The sequence below is a fragment of the Aspergillus homomorphus genome, assembly GCF_003184865.1.
Source record: "Aspergillus homomorphus CBS 101889 unplaced genomic scaffold BO97scaffold_6, whole genome shotgun sequence".
Taxonomy (NCBI): domain Eukaryota; kingdom Fungi; phylum Ascomycota; class Eurotiomycetes; order Eurotiales; family Aspergillaceae; genus Aspergillus; species Aspergillus homomorphus.
The window spans coordinates 613,894-632,432 of record NW_020291892.1 but is presented as its reverse complement, the minus strand read 5'-3'; the positions used below and the strand labels follow the sequence as shown (position 1 = coordinate 632,432).

General features: G+C 55.5%; 8 protein-coding genes across 8 annotated transcripts; 4 read left to right on the top strand and 4 right to left on the bottom strand.

Annotated features, from left to right (window-relative positions):
• Window positions 1-311: 311 nt before the first annotated feature.
• On the top strand, window positions 312-2,057 carry BO97DRAFT_363849 (T6SS phospholipase effector Tle1-like catalytic domain-containing protein). Its single transcript, XM_025692520.1, has 2 exons — window positions 312-681; window positions 747-2,057. The coding sequence occupies exons 1-2, from the start codon at window positions 440-442 to the stop codon at window positions 1,918-1,920; spliced, it is 1,416 nt and encodes a 471-aa protein (XP_025554316.1). The 5' UTR covers window positions 312-439; the 3' UTR covers window positions 1,921-2,057.
• A 218-nt stretch (window positions 2,058-2,275) lies between these two features.
• On the top strand, window positions 2,276-4,560 carry BO97DRAFT_363846 (uncharacterized protein). The gene is made up of 3 exons (XM_025692519.1): window positions 2,276-2,997; window positions 3,052-4,316; window positions 4,368-4,560. The coding sequence occupies exons 1-3, from the start codon at window positions 2,611-2,613 to the stop codon at window positions 4,456-4,458; spliced, it is 1,743 nt and encodes a 580-aa protein (XP_025554315.1). The 5' UTR covers window positions 2,276-2,610; the 3' UTR covers window positions 4,459-4,560.
• A 173-nt stretch (window positions 4,561-4,733) lies between these two features.
• BO97DRAFT_421954 (uncharacterized protein) lies at window positions 4,734-5,756 on the bottom strand (the record flags this gene model as incomplete). Its single annotated transcript, XM_025696746.1, has 1 exon — window positions 4,734-5,756. The coding sequence occupies one exon, from the start codon at window positions 5,754-5,756 to the stop codon at window positions 4,734-4,736; it is 1,023 nt and encodes a 340-aa protein (XP_025554314.1).
• A 2,448-nt stretch (window positions 5,757-8,204) lies between these two features.
• BO97DRAFT_403764 (bZIP transcription factor) lies at window positions 8,205-9,777 on the bottom strand. The gene is made up of 2 exons (XM_025694808.1): window positions 9,599-9,777; window positions 8,205-9,527 (listed from the first exon to the last, which is right to left on the bottom strand). The coding sequence occupies exons 1-2, from the start codon at window positions 9,720-9,722 to the stop codon at window positions 8,359-8,361; spliced, it is 1,293 nt and encodes a 430-aa protein (XP_025554313.1). The 5' UTR covers window positions 9,723-9,777; the 3' UTR covers window positions 8,205-8,358.
• Window positions 9,778-10,286: 509 nt separating this feature from the next.
• Window positions 10,287-11,643, bottom strand: BO97DRAFT_240230 (intradiol ring-cleavage dioxygenase). Its single transcript, XM_025690783.1, has one exon. It carries the CDS (start codon window positions 11,550-11,552, stop codon window positions 10,494-10,496), a length of 1,059 nt encoding a protein of 352 aa, XP_025554312.1. The 5' UTR covers window positions 11,553-11,643; the 3' UTR covers window positions 10,287-10,493.
• A 667-nt stretch (window positions 11,644-12,310) lies between these two features.
• Window positions 12,311-14,427, top strand: BO97DRAFT_463000 (uncharacterized protein; the record flags this gene model as incomplete). The annotated part of the gene is made up of 5 exons (XM_025699436.1): window positions 12,311-12,385; window positions 12,446-12,549; window positions 12,598-13,303; window positions 13,351-14,066; window positions 14,128-14,427. 5 exons carry the CDS (start codon window positions 12,311-12,313, stop codon window positions 14,372-14,374), a joined length of 1,848 nt encoding a protein of 615 aa, XP_025554311.1. The 3' UTR covers window positions 14,375-14,427.
• Window positions 14,428-14,804: 377 nt separating this feature from the next.
• On the top strand, window positions 14,805-15,885 carry BO97DRAFT_476125 (oxidoreductase domain-containing protein; the record flags this gene model as incomplete). The annotated part of the gene is made up of 1 exon (XM_025700458.1): window positions 14,805-15,885. The coding sequence occupies exon 1, from the start codon at window positions 14,893-14,895 to the stop codon at window positions 15,883-15,885; it is 993 nt and encodes a 330-aa protein (XP_025554310.1). The 5' UTR covers window positions 14,805-14,892.
• A 431-nt stretch (window positions 15,886-16,316) lies between these two features.
• Window positions 16,317-18,392, bottom strand: BO97DRAFT_385434 (dicarboxylic amino acid permease agtA; the record flags this gene model as incomplete). The annotated part of the gene is made up of 5 exons (XM_025693474.1): window positions 18,073-18,392; window positions 17,953-18,010; window positions 17,890-17,896; window positions 17,678-17,838; window positions 16,317-17,631 (listed from the first exon to the last, which is right to left on the bottom strand). Exons 1-5 carry the CDS (start codon window positions 18,206-18,208, stop codon window positions 16,317-16,319), a joined length of 1,677 nt encoding a protein of 558 aa, XP_025554309.1. The 5' UTR covers window positions 18,209-18,392.
• Window positions 18,393-18,539: the final 147 nt, after the last annotated feature.

The following is an 18,539-nucleotide window of genomic DNA, read 5'->3' as shown; positions in this document are numbered from 1 at the left end:
TCAATGACAATCATACTGTTCGTAATGTATGCAGACCCGGAATCATCAAGTAGGAAGAGTGCCGAAAAAAAGCTATCTGCCCAGTAATGCACAAGGCAGTCAAACTCGTCAGCTTCTGTGGCTGACTGGTTCAGGGTCCAAGCTCGGCTGGAAGAAATGCGTCATACCTAGTCTACCCCGTTGCGATGGGGCAATGCCAGATCGTATTTGACATCGGTCATCAGTGGGCTCACTGCCAATCGCGATGCGGAGACGGGTTGTTTTTCTTTGTAGAGATCCCCACTGTTCGTGTGCACGGTCCTGTGCCCGTGGTTCCGTGCCGTTTCCCATTCAGGCTGTCGTGGCTGCGATGATCTCCCATTTCCCCTCCCCATCATCTCTTGACCACCATCTTAATACATCTTCAATTTATCTACCACCATAAGCTCTCTGAAGAGTCATGGATAAAGAGCCGCGAAAATCGCTTAGTCTGGCCCGTGAAGCATCGAAGGAGACGGCGACCAAGCCGCTCATTCTCCTCTGCGACGGGACATGGTGTGGTCGAGAGACTAACACGAGAACTAACATTTACAAGCTTGCAGAGATGGTGGGAATAAGCATCAAGAAGGATAGCACTGAGTGGCAAACCCCAGAAGGAGTCTACTATATCGAGGGTGTCGGACTGGGCAGTTCATTCCTCGAGTAAGTCCTCCTGCCTCTACATCAAGCCGAAGTCACAGCGCACCGGTCGCTGAGACACGATCTAGTTACATTTTCAATGGAGCCACAGCCCAAGACCTTGCCAACCAGTGCATCGAGGCCTACGAATTCATCGTCCACAACTATACCTACCCACACCACGAAATCTGGATGTTCGGCCTCTCGCGCGGGGCGTACCTGGCCCGAGCAGTGGCTGGCATGATCAACAACTGCGGCATCGTCCACCCGATAACGACCGCAGGGGGATCAATCGATCGGCAGCAGACGCGCCTGCTCTGCGAGACGGTCTACAATCTCTACCGGTCGTCGTACACGATCAACGCGCCGCACTCCGCCCAATCCCTGCACTTCCGACGCACGAAATCGTGGCCGCTGGTCGGCGACGAAGACCCCGACAACCCCAAGGCTCCTCGCTTCCTCCCGCCCATCAAGTTCATGGGCCTCTTCGACACGGTCGGCAGCCTGGGGATCCCCGAGTTCACCGGCGGGGTGGGACTGGATTGGCCGACCTTCTACGACCAGAACGTGTCGACGGTCGTCGCCAACGTGCACCACGCCGTCTCCCTCCACGACCGGCTGTTCATCTTCCAGCCGTGCCTCGTGAGCCGGAGCCACTCGCACCACTGCGCGCAGGACTGGGACCAGTGCGGCGTCACGCGTCAGGAGTGGCTGCCCGGCGTACACTACGACCTGGGCCGCCAGCGATTCCGGTTTCTGCGGGAGTTCGGCGGCGGCTGGCTGGAGTCCTTGCTGACGAGGTTTAAGTTCGCGAGTAAAGTCATCGAGCCCAACCATGTGCTCGCGGACTTTGCGCTCCGCTGGATGCTGCTTGCCGTGCAGCAACACCGCTCCGCTGCCTACGAAGTGATCCCGGACATCAATCAGCTCATTGACAAGGTCACGTTGGATATCCACACCCGCGCGCGGGAACCCGGTCGGACTGGCGATGGTGACGTCTATGGCCATATCCTCGCCTACGCCCCGTTTGGGTCGCTGATCCTGAACATTTGGCGGGCCGTGAAGGGCACCCGCGGCCAGGTCTCTTCCATCTATCAGCTGTTCTTTGATCTGCGCGATCGGTTGATTCCGGAAGACAATGCCGTCATCTCCAAATTTCGCAGGTTTGACGAGGATATCCCGGGTTGTATTGAGAATCTGGGCGAGGTTAGTGAGCAGCGGTATCCTTCGAAGGCGTATGCGAAATGGAACTTGAGGCAGTAGTTCGGTGCCGTAGTGGATATGGGAAGCTTTTTTTTCTTTGATATTATGGCGATGGTGGCGTTCGGTTGTTGTGCAAATATGACTTCTTTTACCAATTACCAGTGAAATCGCATCAAGGGGGCTCAGCTTGATGGGGTGACTAGCTCAGTATTGTATGATTATTGTATGATTCTCGGATGACAGGCTTCCGAAGACGCTAGGAACCTTAGATCCATGGATAGACTTCAGGATTCTCGATCTGACGTACAACCCTATCGGAGCAAGCCCTCGGAGCATGATCTGGCAGATGAGATCAAGCTTGCAGGATTCAAGGATAAGTGAGCTTTGTATCTGTTTCACAACCATCTAAGAGAAGCATACCGAGTAAACGATCGCACTGGCCAGAACCAACTCAATCGTGGGTAATGCAGGCGGGAGTGACGAGTGCGGGGAAGAAGCACAACCTCGGCTCAATGCCCGCTATCTTATCTTATCTCCACAAAGAGGGTTTGTGCTGCCCCGCATTCTCTCTTCCTGATTATGACTATTGGCCCAAGAACAATGATCGTCACGATACATGGACTCGAGAATTGACCACGTCCGGTGAAATTCCTCCGGCGGGATATGCACATATAATAGCTCTTCGCATTGCATCCTCTCCCCCCTCATTACCGAACCCCTGCAAGAAAACCACCAGCAGGGATCGTCGCAATGCGGTTCGAACTCAATTGGTGCCAGCTCTGCCACTGGGGCTTACTGGGTGCGGCCGGCGTCGTGCACGCCGTAGACCTACCCCCCTACGCACAGGACCTCTTCGACGAGTCGATGGTCTTTCAAGACGCCATCTACGACCCGACCGCCGCATACCTGCACTACTTCTACTACCCGCTCGCGGCGGGCGCGCACGAGACCCGGTCGAGCGTCTGGTATGCGGCGGGGTTGTTGCAGCGCAATCGCGGCGACGACGTGCACGAGGCTGTTCGTATCCTGGAGAATGTCATCGGGGTCCAGGAGAAGGACCCGTCGGTGCTGTGGTACGGCGACTACACCAAGTACCCGGAGCAGCCGACCGTGGGGAGTGCGGCGTACCCTGCGGTGGTGAGTACAGCCTCCCTTACGTGTAGCACAGGCACCCGCTAAGCACGACCACAGATCTACAACTCATGGGACCCCAACTGGCGCGGCTTCATCGGAACAGCCCTAATCGTCATCTACGAGGAGTTCCGGCCGCTGCTGCCCGCCCACCTGCCATCTCTCATCCTAGACAGTCTCTACAACAACACAATCGGCGATAGCTACCGCGTCGGCGGCGTCGATAACGACAACCTGTACCCGGCATACAGCAACGCCTGGCTGATGCGCACGGTAGTCACCTCCTGGACGGGGCGACAGTTTCAGGACCGCAACATGAGCGCCGCGGGCGATGCCTCGGCGCGCGCCTTCCTAGCGCTGTTCAACACCACGGACACGCTGTCCGAGTTCAACGGGCCGACCTACGCGGGCGTCTCGCTGTACGCCCTCACCCTGGCCGCCAAGTATCTTTCCCCTTCCTCCCCATCTTCCACAAACACAAGCGCAAACCCAAGCACAACCACAACCACAACCACCGCAACCCCACTAATCGGCCAGCACGCCCCGGCCCTCATCCAAACAATCTGGACCACAACCGCACAGCTCTGGCACCCAACACTGCGCAATCTCGCCGGACCATGGGACAGAACCTACGGCTACGACATGACGAACTACGTGGCGATAATGTCGCTCTGGATCTGGGCGATAGTCGGCAAGACGCACGCATACCCGCCGTCGACGCAACCGATCTACACGCTCGCGCACGCCGACGACTTCGAGATCGCGCCGCTCCTCGCTATCCTTGCGCCGTTTCACAAGACCCTCCTCCCAGACTCTATCCTCACCCGGTTGACCTCCCTCCCTTCAACCCTCTCCTCCAATGCCAGCGCAAGCTACATCTACAAAGCGCACACCTACGCCCCACCCGCAGACCTCACGCCCCGCACCATCACAACCTTCCTCTCCCCCAACCTCACAATCGGGACCTTCTCCTACAACCAATCCACAATCGGCGGGTTCTCCAAGGATAGCACCTCGTACAGCCCAGCGGTAATCCAGTGGCTGCGGCCGCGGGACAACTCCGTGGGGTACATGAGTCTTATCCCGTCTGAGGCGGCGCTTTGTGCTGAGGTGGAGCCGTACCGGGTTAGTTTGTCTTATCCTGATGGGAACGCGTCCAGTGTGTTTGAGTTTGCGGTGGCGGTGAATCCGCTCCATGGGGTACGGGATGTTGGTGGGTTGGAGGATGTGGAGGGGGTCGATGTGAGAGTTGCTGGGGGGACGGTGGAGGGTGTTCCCCTGGTGGGGTTTTGTGGGTTGCTCGGGGGGGTTTGTGAGCCTGTTCAGTGAGTTCTTCTCTTCCTTCCTATGGGGTGGGTGCTGATTTGGGACTGTAGTGGGTTTGAGGTTTGGAAGTTTAGGTTCTCGATGCCGGCTGGGAGTGTGGAGGTGCCGAGGTTGGTGCTTGAGTTTGGATTTGGGGGTTAATTCCCTGGGAGGTTGGCAGGGGGGTTTTGGGGTTCTGCCCCCATGAACACTGCTTTGGATTTCATGGGATGAGTATTGCTGGGAAGCTGAAAGAAAGGGGGGGTTTGGGGGGTTCTCCCCCCATGAATGTTGCCCTCTGTGTTATATGGTTGTTAGGGGTGTCAAAGGAGGGGGAGGGGGTTTAGTAGTTGAGTTGGATGAGTTGGATGTATCTAGTACTGAGAGTTGTGGAGGATAATGTAGACAAGGTATTTGTTTGGATGCTTCGAGTCTATCTAGAAGTCTATCGGGTCAGCCTCGGCCTCGGCCTCGCGCATCTGTCTGCGGGCTTCGCAGCGCTGCAGCAGTAGTTCTTTGTCACGGTAGCCGCGGAGCTCATCGCGGGCGAACAGGTCCTGGAGGACACCGACATAGCCCATATCGAGGGCCTCGTCGACCTCGGGCAGGTCGGACGTGCAGCGCACGACGAGCGGGAAGCCGTGGCGGATCATGTAGGAGGCGAGGTCGGGCTTGCGGCAGAGCAGGGCGTCGAGGACCATGAGGGCGGCCTGATTGTGGTTCCAATCGAGCTTGGCGACGTGTCTGTGGAAGAAGGAGAAGGCCTCGGGGCTGGGGGCGTGGCGCACCAGAAGGTGGTAGCGCTCCAAGCGGGTGGCGGTGTCGCAGGGCGAGCGGAGCAGGTCGGTACCGTTCCTCATGGCTCGGCCGAAGTTCTCGCGCCACCGGGAGCTGCCGAGCATGGCGACGAAGATGCGGTCGGTGCAAAACCGGGCCCCGGCTTGGAGGAGCGTGCGCGCGGTGAGCTGGGGCCATGGGCCCGCGGGGTTCATGCAGTCGAGCACCGTCAGTCGATCGTGGGCCGGGCCAAACTCCACGGTGGGATCGGCTCCCATCTTCAGGAGGATTTCGACGAGCCGCCAATTGCCCACCGCCGCCGTCAGATGCAGCAGGCTGGCCCCGTTCTCGTCGAGCTTGCGGATGTTCACGCGGAGATGACGGATGAAGTGCGGGAGGTCCCTCAGCGTCCCGGTGCAGATGGCCTGTTCCAGGGTCTTTGAGATTTTGTCCTTCGTCTCCTCGTCCACCGTGTAGAAGTTCTGTAGGCTGCAATCGACGCATCTATTCAGCAGGTCGCGGAACGTCTCGCCGCGCCTCTTCTGGCATGTCAGCGAGGAGCAGTTCAGAGTGTTCTCGCTCATATACTCGATTGCGTCTGCCAGTTGTGTGGGCAAATCCCTAACTGTTCTACAAGGCACCTCGCTTTGCGAAGCGGATAAATAGCTGGAAGTCTCCGACATGTTGGGATATTGCACGAGTGGTGCGAGTATGGAAGCGTGCAAGAGGAGAGTCACGACGTGTGGGATGAAGAAGAGCGATAGGGGGAGAATGTATTAGTGTCTGATAAATATTGGGAAGGTTGATGATAAGTGGCAAGATAAGCAACAGCGGACATGGAACGGTGGATGGGGCAAGTCAAACAGAGGGAAAGTTCCTCGTCCTGGCGATTGAATATGCGGCTCTTTCCGACAATCAAAGGTTGGCTGACCTTCTTTAAGTTGGGCGTGAGGCGAGAATGCAAGTCTCCAAACAAGATTTCACTCAAAACCTGTGCAATGGAAACAGATATTAGTATTTTCATCGAAACAGAGCCACAAGGAAAGCAGCATTTGCAGAACATTTACTTGAAATACAGTCAGGTGAACTTCAGCTGTGAGTTACGATAATAGCAGTATTCAATCTGTCCTCAGGCAACCCGGTCAATAATATACACTCTAGACAAGAACCGTTCGAGATCACGCCAACAACAGGTAATCGAGATCAAGACATGTCCAACTCATGCACATCCCCAGCGCGCAGAGAATTCCACGTCACTATTGGTGCCACTAGCACTATCCATAGTCTCAACAGCCCCATGGGCCAAGCCATCTCTCAAAAAGGCCATGCGTTAAGTGATTGATATCGACAACGACGCTGCTTACTGCGCTTAGATACGGGAACTCGCGTACAGCGCGAGGATAGGTTGTGTCAAGTGAACTGATCGTCGGTGTTGGACTGAGAGCGAATTTATCTCCAAGTGAAGCAGGAGGGGTATTTAAATCTTGCCAGTAATCCGGTTGTTGGCGTTGAGAGCATGAAGCATGATAATACGTGCCTGCGTGGTGGGATCGTTGACATTTGTCATAGGTCAGTTATCGACATTAGCGAGTCGTAGTATGGACTGGAGGTGACGATAGTTCTGTCGCTCCCTGGATTTCTGCGACTGTGCGATTTAGCAGGAGGATCTCGTTCATCAGATGTAGCAGGGTGCTGGCAAGGATGAGGATTTATATGCTCATAATGCGTATTGCCTCGCTCTGAATATCGACTCTTGTAAGTCGATGCCTTCCCTGCTTGTGGCCTTGTTTGTTGAGCTGTCATTGACTGACCAGCAGTCTGTCGACGCAAATCAAGACTCGCACAGTCAATCGTGCTTCCTGCACATCCGCTCTCCCAGAGCTGAAAACGATCCCATAAGAGACCGGATGCGTTATCCAGCCGGGAAAGTACGCGACAGGTTGTTGGGACGAGACAATCAAAGCGAGCTGTAGTTGTGGTGATCGTGTTCAATGCGCATGAAACCGAATTGTCCCGTGGAGCACACTTCAATAGCATCAAAGCTAGACCTATGTATAGGTTGTAACCGTTAGCACGGCAGATGAAATGTCATCCAAAGCAAGTCTCATAGCTTGGTAGACGTGGGAAGAAAGATATGACTAACCTTGGGAGCCACTCTTCTTGGTTCAGCTGCGCCGTGGTACAGAGTAGTCATCAGGTACTTTTCAACCTTGAGGCCGTCTTGGTCACCCATCCGTCTCAGCGCTGCGTATTTGGGCCGTCGCGTATATTGGGCGCAGGAACAATTAATGGCAGATGCGCCACGATTGGATAACGAAGGCCCAGTATAGTGCGGTGCCATGATGAAGAGAACGAGCATTATGTGTAAACAAAGGCAGACAACTCAGGAACGAGATTTCACACAGCCAGGAAACCAAAGAATAAGTTAGAGCAGTGGAAACAACACTACAGAGACGCTGATGAGCACGATAGGTATTCCACCTCATAACCAAGTATGAATTCGCATGACAGATGGTGCCCCCACACTGAATCTCGAGATGGAGAACAACATCCATCGATCAACCCCAGGCCCGCCACGCTAGTTCCGAAGGCGGTCTAGCGCGTCCCGCACTCAATTTACTGCCACCCGCAATCCGAGAAACCACACCGCACCGCCTTCTCAAACCAGCAACCAAGAAACAAAGCCCGCGTCCTATATCATCCACAAACGGTCTTCACTCGGTAACCAGCAGGGCCTGTGGTGTAGTTGGGAACTCACAAGTTGATCGTAGAGGTAAACACCCCAGGTCCTGCGTTCGATGCTCGGCTGGCACTTCCAGGCGCTGGCTCTACCTGTCGGGATTCACCGGTAAGGGGTTTTCGTAGCCTGCGACGGCGGGCGAGCCTTTTGTTTTTGTTTTTGGCTTTTGGTGTTATTTGTCTTTCTGTGGGCGTTGGGCTTTATGGACAGGTTTTATTACAGGGTTTTCTTCAGGCAGACTGTCGAACTTGATCGATGTTGGTACCTCGTCGAACCTTTCACTCAAAATGTAAGTAGAAAAGGTTCGATGGATGTCTTCAGGCTTGGGGTTTGCCTTACGCACGGCCCACCAAGTATCCTTTCAGACCTTCTGTTAGCTTGATTTTTGACAAAGAGTATGGAGTTACAGAGTCCCAGAATGACTCTGTCCTGTAGGTAAGGGTGTCAGCGTTAAGCTAAACGATGCAAGCCGTCACGAATCACTCTAACTCTATTGCCGTAAATCAGCACGCAAGTGCAGGAGGGAATATCCGCTAATGACTTCTCTAACCATGCACTTCCATGTCCTCCCCCCTGATGCTACACCACCACTCACTTTGCCGCACAAGCTCCCCATCTTCACCACCCAGCAGCGCCCAATACTTCTTCAGAAACCACCCCCTAGCCTCCCAACTGCGAACATCCCACGGGGTACCTGTTGGCAGACACCCAATAGAGTCTTGCCTGTCCCGCTTCCCCATACCCGCTCCGCCCCAGCACACCAAGCCAGAAACCACATCATCGAAGAACTCATCCTCATCGAACTCCTCCTGTTGAGTCAAGAGATTCTTCCGCAGCGTCGGAAAGGGCAGGATGTCGACGTAGGGGTGATGCTCGATCGTGATCTGCTCGCGGGTCGGCCGGAGATCCGGCTTCAGCGTCTTGAATATCCTCTGGACGGCGCCGACCATGTTTGCTTTGGTGAGACCGTCCACGGAACCTGCCGTCGGCCGGTAGAAAGGCGAGAACGAGGCGTCAGCGCAGAGCATCGATTCCGTAACCCCGATATGCAATCCAAGGGTGTACAGCGCTGTCACGGTGCAGAGCGTGTCGATGCGAATGTGGTTGGTGTATGGGTCTGCTACTTGCGCGGGGAGGTCCAGACTGAGGACCCGGATCTCGCCCGTGCGGAATGGGTGGGATCCTTGTGTCTGGATGCGGATGTGCGGGCTTGGACAGCCGCATTTGACGCTCATCGTGCATTGTGAAGCGCCTTTTTCGTTGTCTGGAATGAGAAAGGAGGGTTCGCCATGGGAGGTGGATGGGGAGTCATTTGACTGTGGAGCACTGGGGGTGAAATCCCGCAAGCTGGAGACTGAGGAAATGAGGTCGATGGGCGAACCCCATATGTTAGATGCTGGAAGGCCGGCCGGTGATGGTGCATATATAGCAGAGTCGAGTATCGCCAGCGATGTTGAAGAGTCATCAAACTCGGCAGGCCATGTTGCATGCTCCCAGAAGCTAGGTGGTGCAGAGAACCCGTCTAGTGGTGGAATTGGGTCTTCTGGGCCCACCACCGATGGAAAGGAAACGGGGTTTCTCGCAGCCTCAGCATTTGGAACGTCATCTGTAAGAATGTGGGGCAGAGAGATCGCAGATCCATGCGCTAGGGCTGCTTCCGACGCAGACTCTGCGAGTACTTCGAGGTTCTCCAGACGCTTACGAAGCTTCTCTCCTAGATAGCACAACCCAGCAGTTAGTTTCAACCTATTGAAGTACTTAAGCACGGCGATGGCTGGCACGCACGGTACTTTCTTTGCGCCTGGATATTCTGTTGCCTCCTCTTCTCCGGGTCTCGGCGGACGGGCTTCCGTTTTGCACTTCCCGCGTTGTCGCTTTCTACTGTTGAACCCCTTGTCTGCATCGGCATGGTGTAGGAAATCAATCAAAGGCTTCACTACCGAGCGAGAATCTCTAGGTAAGCACAGAGCGGGATGCGGTAGAACAGTAAGACGACCATCGATGCAGTGACCACCACCTGGCAACTGACTCAGCTGAACTTGAACCCGGATGGGACTAGCGCGGATTACACTACCACCCAGCTCAGGCTCAGGCGGTCAGGGCTGGCAGTATGATAGTTGCTGTATCAAAACATCGGGAGAGAGGTCTCCTTTCTTCCATGCAGATATACTCGAAGCAGAGACCGTTGTGCTTAACGACAACTCCTTCGGTACAGCACTGCCTTAACTTCTATCGCACCGAGGACCTGCATATCAATACCAATTAGATCAATGTCCGGACCCAGGCTGTCCGGTACCATAATCATCCTCCCAATTACTCATTGACTGGAGCGGTCAAAGCGGGTGTAATTATCAAAAACCTGACGACATCTTTGAGGAGCTGCGGAGTCTTACTCGGGGTACTGGAGGATGCGCATTATCATACGATGGAGGAACACATACGCGATGATACGCAGGAAGAGAACGCGAGGGAGATTGTGGTAGCGAATAATGAACAACTTTGTCTTCTGAGCTGACTAGTTTCTAACTATTTTCTAAACAAAGAACGGATAGGGAACAGCCCTGAGGTAGAGTGGAGTGAGACCGCATAGCAAATCACGAGCTTGATATTTTTGAAGGCCGACAGTTGAGGCACCCCGCAGCCATGGCACGAGTCCATTTCTGGCTTGCAGGCGCACGGCTTACATTTCCACGTCGCTGGAAGAATCCTCGTTGGTAACACCGCCGGAGGAAGTCAAAGTCGACGCCCAAGTAGCACTGGAGTCGTGGCTGGCGGTGACGTTGATACCGAGAGTAATCCAGGCCAGAATACCATCCTCGATCGAATCACCCAGCAACGCATACTCGAAGAACGGATCAGAGTCACTGTCCTCAGTCTCGACCTTGACCACATGGTCATCCGCGTTCATGGTGATGGCAACCGTGCTGGTATTGTAAGGGTAGGTCGCCTCAACCTGCGCGATCAGATCCTGGTCAAAGAACAACTGCCCGATGTGCGGGATATGGCCGCCCGTCAGCGTATTGTTTGCGAGGACCTGAGCACCCACATGGGCGATGACGTGGACGTGAGTCGCGCGACCCGAGTAGTGTCCCGGAAAGACGGTCTTGAATCCAGCGACACCGTCAGAATCGGTCTTCTGGATGCCGCGGAGGAAGGTCTTGTCGAGGTTGGAAGCATCGTTGCCGTTTCCGTTCATGCTGCTCTGGACTCCGGAGTAGACGCCGGTCGAGTTGCAGTTCCACACGTCCCAGTACAGATCCTGAATGGGCTCACAGGTGTTGATGTCGATGAACTGCCCGTCGAGGATGATGGGCACTCCCGCTTGACCATCAGAGATGTCGTGGCGGATAAGCTCCCCTTTGACCCAGAAGGGACCAACTTCACCCTCCGGAGCGAGAATGCAAACTGGGTCCTTCGCAAAGAGCTCCGACTCGGAAGTGTTGGGCGTCACATGGAGGGGCGAGTGGTGCGAGGTGTTCACCACAGTCTCTGTGTCGCGGAGACCCAGGGAGCGCTTTTTGTTTTTCTCAAACAAGGCTGCGCGGCGAGAAGCAGCACGTTCGTGCACGCCTCTTCTCTCGAGCTGTCCGGCGCATTGGCTGAGACTCCGATGGGCGTTGTGCAGGAAGGCACGCTTAGAGACATCGGTAAAAGAGCTAGGCTCGTGGGCTCCGGGATGGGCAATTGCAAAGCCGGCCAGCGAAAGTGCGATCGCCTGCTTGAGCTGAAGGATTTGCATTTTGATTGATTGAGAGAAGAGGGTTTGAGGACAATGGGAGTCTGAAAGGATTGATGGTGTTGGAGTGTCCGAAGAAGATCAACACGACACTTTATATATGCTCAACTGCTGAGCTTCGGGATATCCGTGACTGATACTTGATGTGTACGCAATGAAGTCTGCGTTCCATCTTGCCGCTGCAGCTATGGATGCTGTTTCGAGGCCCCTGTAAACGCGTCATCGTCTTCGTGGGCGATCTTGGCTGTTTTCTGAGACGAGAGCTCACCGAGGTATAGCAAAACACACAGAGATAGGAAAGGTGAAGTCAGTCCCAAGATTGGGAGATACTGGCTGACGAAATGGGGGACTGTGATTGATGGAGAGTGTCTGCATTCTGCAGACAAGATGAAGCTGAAGCATTTCAGGCGGAGTAGTGGTCGGACTTGGCTCTTGGCAGCTTCCGCGTCTCGGCCCTTTTCCCGCACGATCGACACTTCCGCCTTCCCTGTGCTGCAACTCTGCTCTTCTTCCCCACGTCGATCCCCGTTGTGATCCCCTGCAATTGTCGGCTCAAGCAATGCCGCTGACTCATCCTACCGTCCAGACCAGTCAAGTGGGCTTTTTAGTAGTATACCTAATAACTTCTTCCCCTCCACGCAGCATCAACTCGCGTCGGGACGGAGAAGCCGATGACTGAGCAAAGTCCCCCAGGAACCGCCAGGATCAAGAAAATTCTGTGGGTCGGTTGGCTTCCGGCTGGCTAAAGATATCCCACCAGCATGAGTGGTCCGTCCTCACTCCAACGTGCTGGTGGTCGAGTCCGGAGTGCTTGTGATCTGTGTCGTCGGAGAAAGGTGGGTAATTGCCTTCATCCTTGTCTTGTGGTTGATTCAGGCTGAAGTCAAGTATGCCAGATTCGCTGTGACAATGCTCAACCTGCCTGTGAGACCTGCGCTTTTGCCGGCGTGCCTTGCACCTTCACAGAACAACCTGATCTACCACGAAAAAGCCTCCGAGAGTCAGTACTAGTGTATCCTGCACATTCAGAGGCTAACGATGATACTAGTCAGCTTTTGGATGCCCGAGCACGGATACAAGAGCTAGAAGCGCAATTGGCCGTCCCCAATTCCGAACCGAGCACAACAGACCTGAGCGAGCGAAGCACACCTCCCATTGACACTCCAAAAGACCCATGGCTGCGCTTGATGACTCTTGACCACCTTCCAGATACATACGACCTCGACACTTCCCTGGCGACATTCCAGACAGAGATTGCTCACTGCGGGGTGGGGAAAGACGGCTCTATCCAAAGAGCGTCGTTCTTCTCCACAGTCTACCAGAGAACGGGTTCTCCAATTGATCTCGACCACTTCCTGGCTCAAGCAGCACAATCATTCCAATTTCAAGGCCTCCAGCGACGGACGGGTCCGAAGCGGGCGCTGTCACCCAAGTGGCCCCCCACGTCTCTAGTGAAACACTCCATAAACCACTATGCCCGGAGTGGCTTGTATTCTATTTTCCCAGTCGCAAATGCTGATGCGTTGAGTCAACTGGTCGAGGAGGGTGTGCTAAATTCTCAGGACGCCACCGTGCCCGCGGCTAATCTGGCCTGTCTCGTCGCATTCACTGCGATGATGTGTGTAATGCATCGACTCGATCCGGCATTCAGCGATGCCGATCCTGATGCCTACATCCAGGCTGCACTTTGCCTCGTACCCAGACTCCTGATGGAAAAGCCCACAATCCGGAGTCTGGAAGCGATTGTCTTGATAGTATGCCACCTGCATGTAACTGGGAAGAATGCGGCTGATTTCCCCAGATGACCTATGTCATGCCAGGTGCTCAGGTCGAACCAGGCCAACTGCTACTCGCTCTCGCTACGAGAATGATCTTCAGCCTCGGGGGTCACCGATATTCCGTCATTCACGAGGCAGAAGGCAGACATCTCCGCGCTCTGTTCTGGTTCTGCTACGGTGCCGACAAGAACATGGTCATCCGGTACAATCGAGCGCCCCATTTCATCGACATGGACTGCGATCTTCAGATCCCAGACAATTACGTCTTGTCGTCGTCCGACAATCAATTCTTCTCGCGGCCCCTTTCCAACGACGAGCTACTCTTCCCCTCCGACATCCGACTATCACTGCTCAAATCCAAGGTGTACCATCTACTCTACTCCGACAACGCCCGCGCTCAGCCCGAAGCCCGTCGTCTGCAGTACATACGCGAGTTAGACCAGGAACTCAACGAGCTGAAAGCGACATTCCCCGCCAGCTGCTGGCCGGACCTCTTCGCGACGGAGTCCGCGCCCAATTACACGTTCCACGATCTGAGCCTGCGCGGCGTGTGCCTCCATCTCGAGTTCTACTTTCTGTTAGGCAAGATCCACGAAGCGGGCGGTGCTTTCGGAAGCAGCCTCAGCAATCCAAGCTGGTCTATCCTGCCATCCAGCGCCGAGCTCTTCCATCAAGAATCACGATCCATACTGATCTACATCTGTCGCACCCGCGAGTTCCTCAACTGGCATACCTTCTGGTAGCTCTGTCTTGTCCCTCCCCTGGCCTCCATAAACCCTGGCTGACAGTGTACCGTCTAGGATCTATGCTCAGTTCCTGCTGACCGGCGTCTTCTCGCTGTTCAAATTCATCATCACCTACCCCACCGCGCCGTCGTACGAGAACGATCTGCAACTGCTACAAAGCGTGGTGGACATTTTCACGGACCTCGATCGCAAGGAGTCGCCCGACATGAGGGGCCGGTTTCCCCCGTTCTATTTCACGGTCTGTCTGGTCAAGCGACTGATGTTTCTGGCCAGACAGGCCTCTGCCAGGACTGGCGCATGATAGCTGTATCGAAAGTATAATAGTTAAACTTCATCTGTATACTACAATACAACAAATAAAACGTCCCGGGGGAGAACCCCCGGACCCCCCTTTCTTTCAACTTCCTGGTATAGCTCAACCTGTATCACTGGTTGTAAGTGTATCTAACTACCAACATAAATAATAGTACATCGCAGCCAGCCAATCCCGCTGGGGTTAACAATAACTCCGAGCCGGGAACACCTCAGACTCCGACGGCAACTACTAGTGCCCGTCAACCAGCCAACCTCCGACGGTGGTTGATTACCGACTGCTAACCCCGCTAAGTCCATGCATGCTCCACAAGTATACGAGTGCTTGGCCAGAGGCATCGGACGATCTCATTACTGGTATAAAGGTAGGTTGGCCTCCTTGAGATAAATTATAAATTCCAAGACTACCACAACCACAACACAACGAAAGCAACTACCACAAAAACAATACCACAAAAACCACCACCAGAACCAGTACCAGACCCAGAACCACCCCATCCAAGAATCATGACATCCCCCCAAGAAAAAGAAGAGAAAACCCTCTTCATCCTAGGCGGAAGCGGCTACATCGGCACGCAAATCCTCGCCCAAGCACAACTCCCACCATTCAACTACGCCCACATCCGGGCCCTCTCCCGCACCCCAGAAACCGACACGCACCTGCTCTCCCACGGCGCAACCCCAATCCGGGGCGACCTCACGTCGCTGGACACAATAACCACCGAAGCCCGCGGCGCCGACGCCGTCATCATGCTCGCAACAGCGTACATCTTCGGCGTGACGCCCTCCTACGACGACGTAATGTCCACAGACCAATCCGCGCTCTCAGCCATCGGCGCCGCGCTCTCCGGCACAGCCAAACCCCTCGCCATCGCCTCAGGCACGCTCCTCGCTGCCCCCAGCCCCACTGGCGAAGAGACAACGGAGGAGAGTCCCCTGGACCCGTCCCCCATTAACACGCGCGGCAAGACGGATGCGTTTGCACTTGCTCTTGGACAGAAACTCAAATTCCCGGTGGTCAGTATCCGGCTTGCGCCGTATGTCTATGGACGGGGCGGGAGCGGGATCGGACTGTTTATGGCTCAAGCGGAGAAGGAAGGGCGGGTTGTCACGGTGAACGGGGGCGGGAATCGGACGACGGTTGTGCATGTTGATGATGCTGCTCACTTATTTCTTCTCGCTGTCGAGAGACATAGGAAGGAGGGGGGAGGAGGAGGGGAGGTGTATAATGCTAGTGCGGACACCACTGTGACCGCGGGGCAGATCTTCGGGGCTGTCGCGGGTGTGCTGCGCGTGCCGGTTGCGGATGTCTCTGGTGCGGAGGCGCGCGCCGCCGGGATGGACGAGACGGTGCTGCGGTTCCTTACGGCTGAGAACCGCGCGTCCGGCGACAAGGCGCGCCGCGTGCTGGGGTGGAGGCCTTCTGGGCCGGGCATCCTGCGGGATATCTCCCAGGGGTCGTACTGTCGGGGTGGGACCGGGTGGAGGGGCGAGAATTAGTGTGTCTTTTTACTAGGGTGCTGCACGTCCCGGGGGAGAACCCCCGGACCCCCCTTTTCTTTCAGCTTCCTGGAACCTCGGTTCTTGGGCCGGGGAGGGTCGCTTACACACTTGGCCTAAGCATTTAGGTGCCAGGATGTTGAAAGAAAGGGGGGTTCGGGGGTTCTCCCCCGGGTCGCTTTACGGCCAGTGGTATGGATTGAGTGTAGCCAGGAAGCTGAAAGAAAGGGGGGTCCGGGGGTTCTCCCCCGGGACGTTTTGCAAACCTGTGATATAGATTGAGTATAACCAGGAAGTTGAAAGAAAAGGGGGGTCCGGGGGTTCTCCCCCGGGACAATTTATTTGTATTCGTAGTATACAGATGAAGCAAGGTGATTGCCAAACTACGACTCAATTTATTCCTAAGCATCCATAACATAACATCATTCCCCCTAGAACAACCACGCCACAAACTTGCGATAGAACCAGTTCGCGCCCTGGTGCCGCTCCTCCATCGCCGCCCGTCGCCGCAGATACGCGCGCTCCTCCGCGTCCACGACATCCTTGCCCGTCCACAGATCGGCCTGGTACGGATCCACGCCGGAGCAGCGCGTCACCAGCTTGTACCCGCCGATCAGACACAGATACAGCGGGATGCCCAGGTACGCCGTGATGAAGGTCTTGTAGTTGAAGTTGCCCCATTTCTTGTTGTGGGTGAACACGTCGAAGCTCTTCGTCAGGCAGATGAGCACGCAGAATACGAGCGCCGCGTACGAGCCCCATACCCCGAACGGGGCCCGGTACGCCAGGTCCGTTAGGGGCACGTTCTGCGCGCGCCGCGCCCGCACGAAGTAGATGTGCGTGATTAGCAGGGATACCCAGGTCAATAGCCCGAAGATTGTCACTAAATCGACGAAGTAGCCAAACACCACCTTCGAGTCTGACGACACATTCATGTACGCGATGCAGGCGATCGCGGCGCACAGGCCCAGGGCGTAGATCGGCACACCTCGGCGGTCGGTCTTGGCCAGGAACTGGGGCGCCTTGTTCTCCCGTGCTAGGCCGTAGATCGTGCGCGTGGCGATGTAGAGGTCTGAATTGGCGGCCGAGAAGACGAATAGCAGGATGCAGGCGTTGAGGATGTGCGGAAGCACCGGGATGCCCGCTAGCACGATGGCCACCACAAACGGCGAGGCGGCCGCCGAGGACGACTGCGTCGTCGCGAAGATGAGCTCTTCCGAGTCGTACGGGACCAGGGTGCCGACCAGGAGCACGCTGAGGATGTAGAACACCACGATGCGGTAGAAGGTCAGCTTGATGGCCTTGGGGATCGTCTTGCGCGGGTTCTCCGCCTCGCCCACCGTCACTCCCACCAGCTCGGTGCCCAGGTAGGCGAACGTGGCAGACACCATCGTCGCCCAGAAGGCATAGAAGCGGCCGGCAGCCCCGTCGTCGATGTAGGTGTTGAACGCCCCGGGATTCTTCCAGTAGCGGAACCCTTTGCGGTCGTGGTCGGGCCCACCGCCCAGCATGAGGATGAACGACAGCAGGATCAGTCCGAGGATGACGATGACCTTGAACGAGGAGAGCCAGAACTCGAACTCGCCGAAGAAGCGCACGCCGAAGTAGTTAATCGAGACGATCAAGACGAGGAATATGGTGATCCAGACGCCTGGATTGACTCGTTCTTTATCGACCCAGTAGGATATCACGAGTGCGCCCGCCGTCAGTTGGTTGGGAGTAACAATGATGTATTTGAACCAGTACCTGCCCTCTGTCAGTCCGAACCAAAGACTGTGAATGCTCAACGCACGTATAACCCATCGCAAAGCCCAACGCCGGATCACAGAACCGAACCGCGTAGCCCGTAAACCCAGAGGGCAGAGGCAACCAGGCAGCCATCTCGCCCAGACCGCACATCACCATGTATACCACCAGACCGACGATTGAGTAGGAGATAAGAATCGAGGCCGGCTAGAAGAGCGTTAGACTTGACTTGACTACTGCACCGTACCAGTCACTTACACCAGCTCTGGGACACGTTAGCTCACGCGACTCTCTTGCACCAGATCCGGGGTCAGAACTTACTTTGCGAGGGCAGATCCGGTTCCGATGACGAGACCCGTTCCAATGGCTCCACCGATCGCTACAAAGCTGGGATTAGTTTCACTGCGAGCATGTGCGGAGTAGGACAGGACCCGGTCGCACCGATCATGGTAATGTGACGAGCCTTGAGCGCGCGGTGCAGCTCATTGTCCCCGGGAACCTGGATGGTGCTCTCTTCCGCAGTGAGCACATCGGTCGCGTAGCCCTCCTTCGAGAGGGGCTCATTTCTGTAGCCCATCTCTGCTGGAAAGTGAGTCGTCAATCGTGAGGTTGTGTTATCGTAGTTGACGAGAGGAAGAAACAGAAGGACGGAAGGAAGAGATGAGGGGAAGAGTGCAGGGGAAAGGCAAAACAGCGGGGATGACGAAAATAAATGCAGGAATCACTAGTTGATTAACAACTGGGCTGATATTCAGGCTGGGGTAACATCGGAGGGTGCCATATTATAATAGAACAGCCGATGATAGGCGATAGGCTCCTCGCTCCCCTGTCAGCTCTCCACGCCTCATCCACGAGGTGTGCTGCATGAGCCCTCGGTGCATCCTGCTGCAATCTGCAGTCATTTATTC

Excerpts from the sequence above, each read along its gene's own strand:
- BO97DRAFT_363849 (XM_025692520.1), top strand. The coding sequence starts at position 440 with ATGGATAAAGAGCCGCGAAAATCGCTTAGTCTGGCCCGTGAAGCATCG. Across the intron at positions 682-746 it reads CTGGGCAGTTCATTCCTCGA|TTACATTTTCAATGGAGCCA; the intron begins GTAAGTCCTCCT and ends GACACGATCTAG.
- BO97DRAFT_363846 (XM_025692519.1), top strand. The coding sequence starts at position 2,611 with ATGCGGTTCGAACTCAATTGGTGCCAGCTCTGCCACTGGGGCTTACTG. Across the intron at positions 2,998-3,051 it reads GTGCGGCGTACCCTGCGGTG|ATCTACAACTCATGGGACCC; the intron begins GTGAGTACAGCC and ends GCACGACCACAG. Across the intron at positions 4,317-4,367 it reads GGGGTTTGTGAGCCTGTTCA|TGGGTTTGAGGTTTGGAAGT; the intron begins GTGAGTTCTTCT and ends TTGGGACTGTAG.
- BO97DRAFT_403764 (XM_025694808.1), bottom strand. The coding sequence starts at position 9,722 with ATGCCGATGCAGACAAGGGGTTCAACAGTAGAAAGCGACAACGCGGGA. Across the intron at positions 9,528-9,598 it reads CCAGGCGCAAAGAAAGTACC|GAGAGAAGCTTCGTAAGCGT; the intron begins GTGCGTGCCAGC and ends TGTGCTATCTAG.
- BO97DRAFT_240230 (XM_025690783.1), bottom strand. The coding sequence starts at position 11,552 with ATGCAAATCCTTCAGCTCAAGCAGGCGATCGCACTTTCGCTGGCCGGC.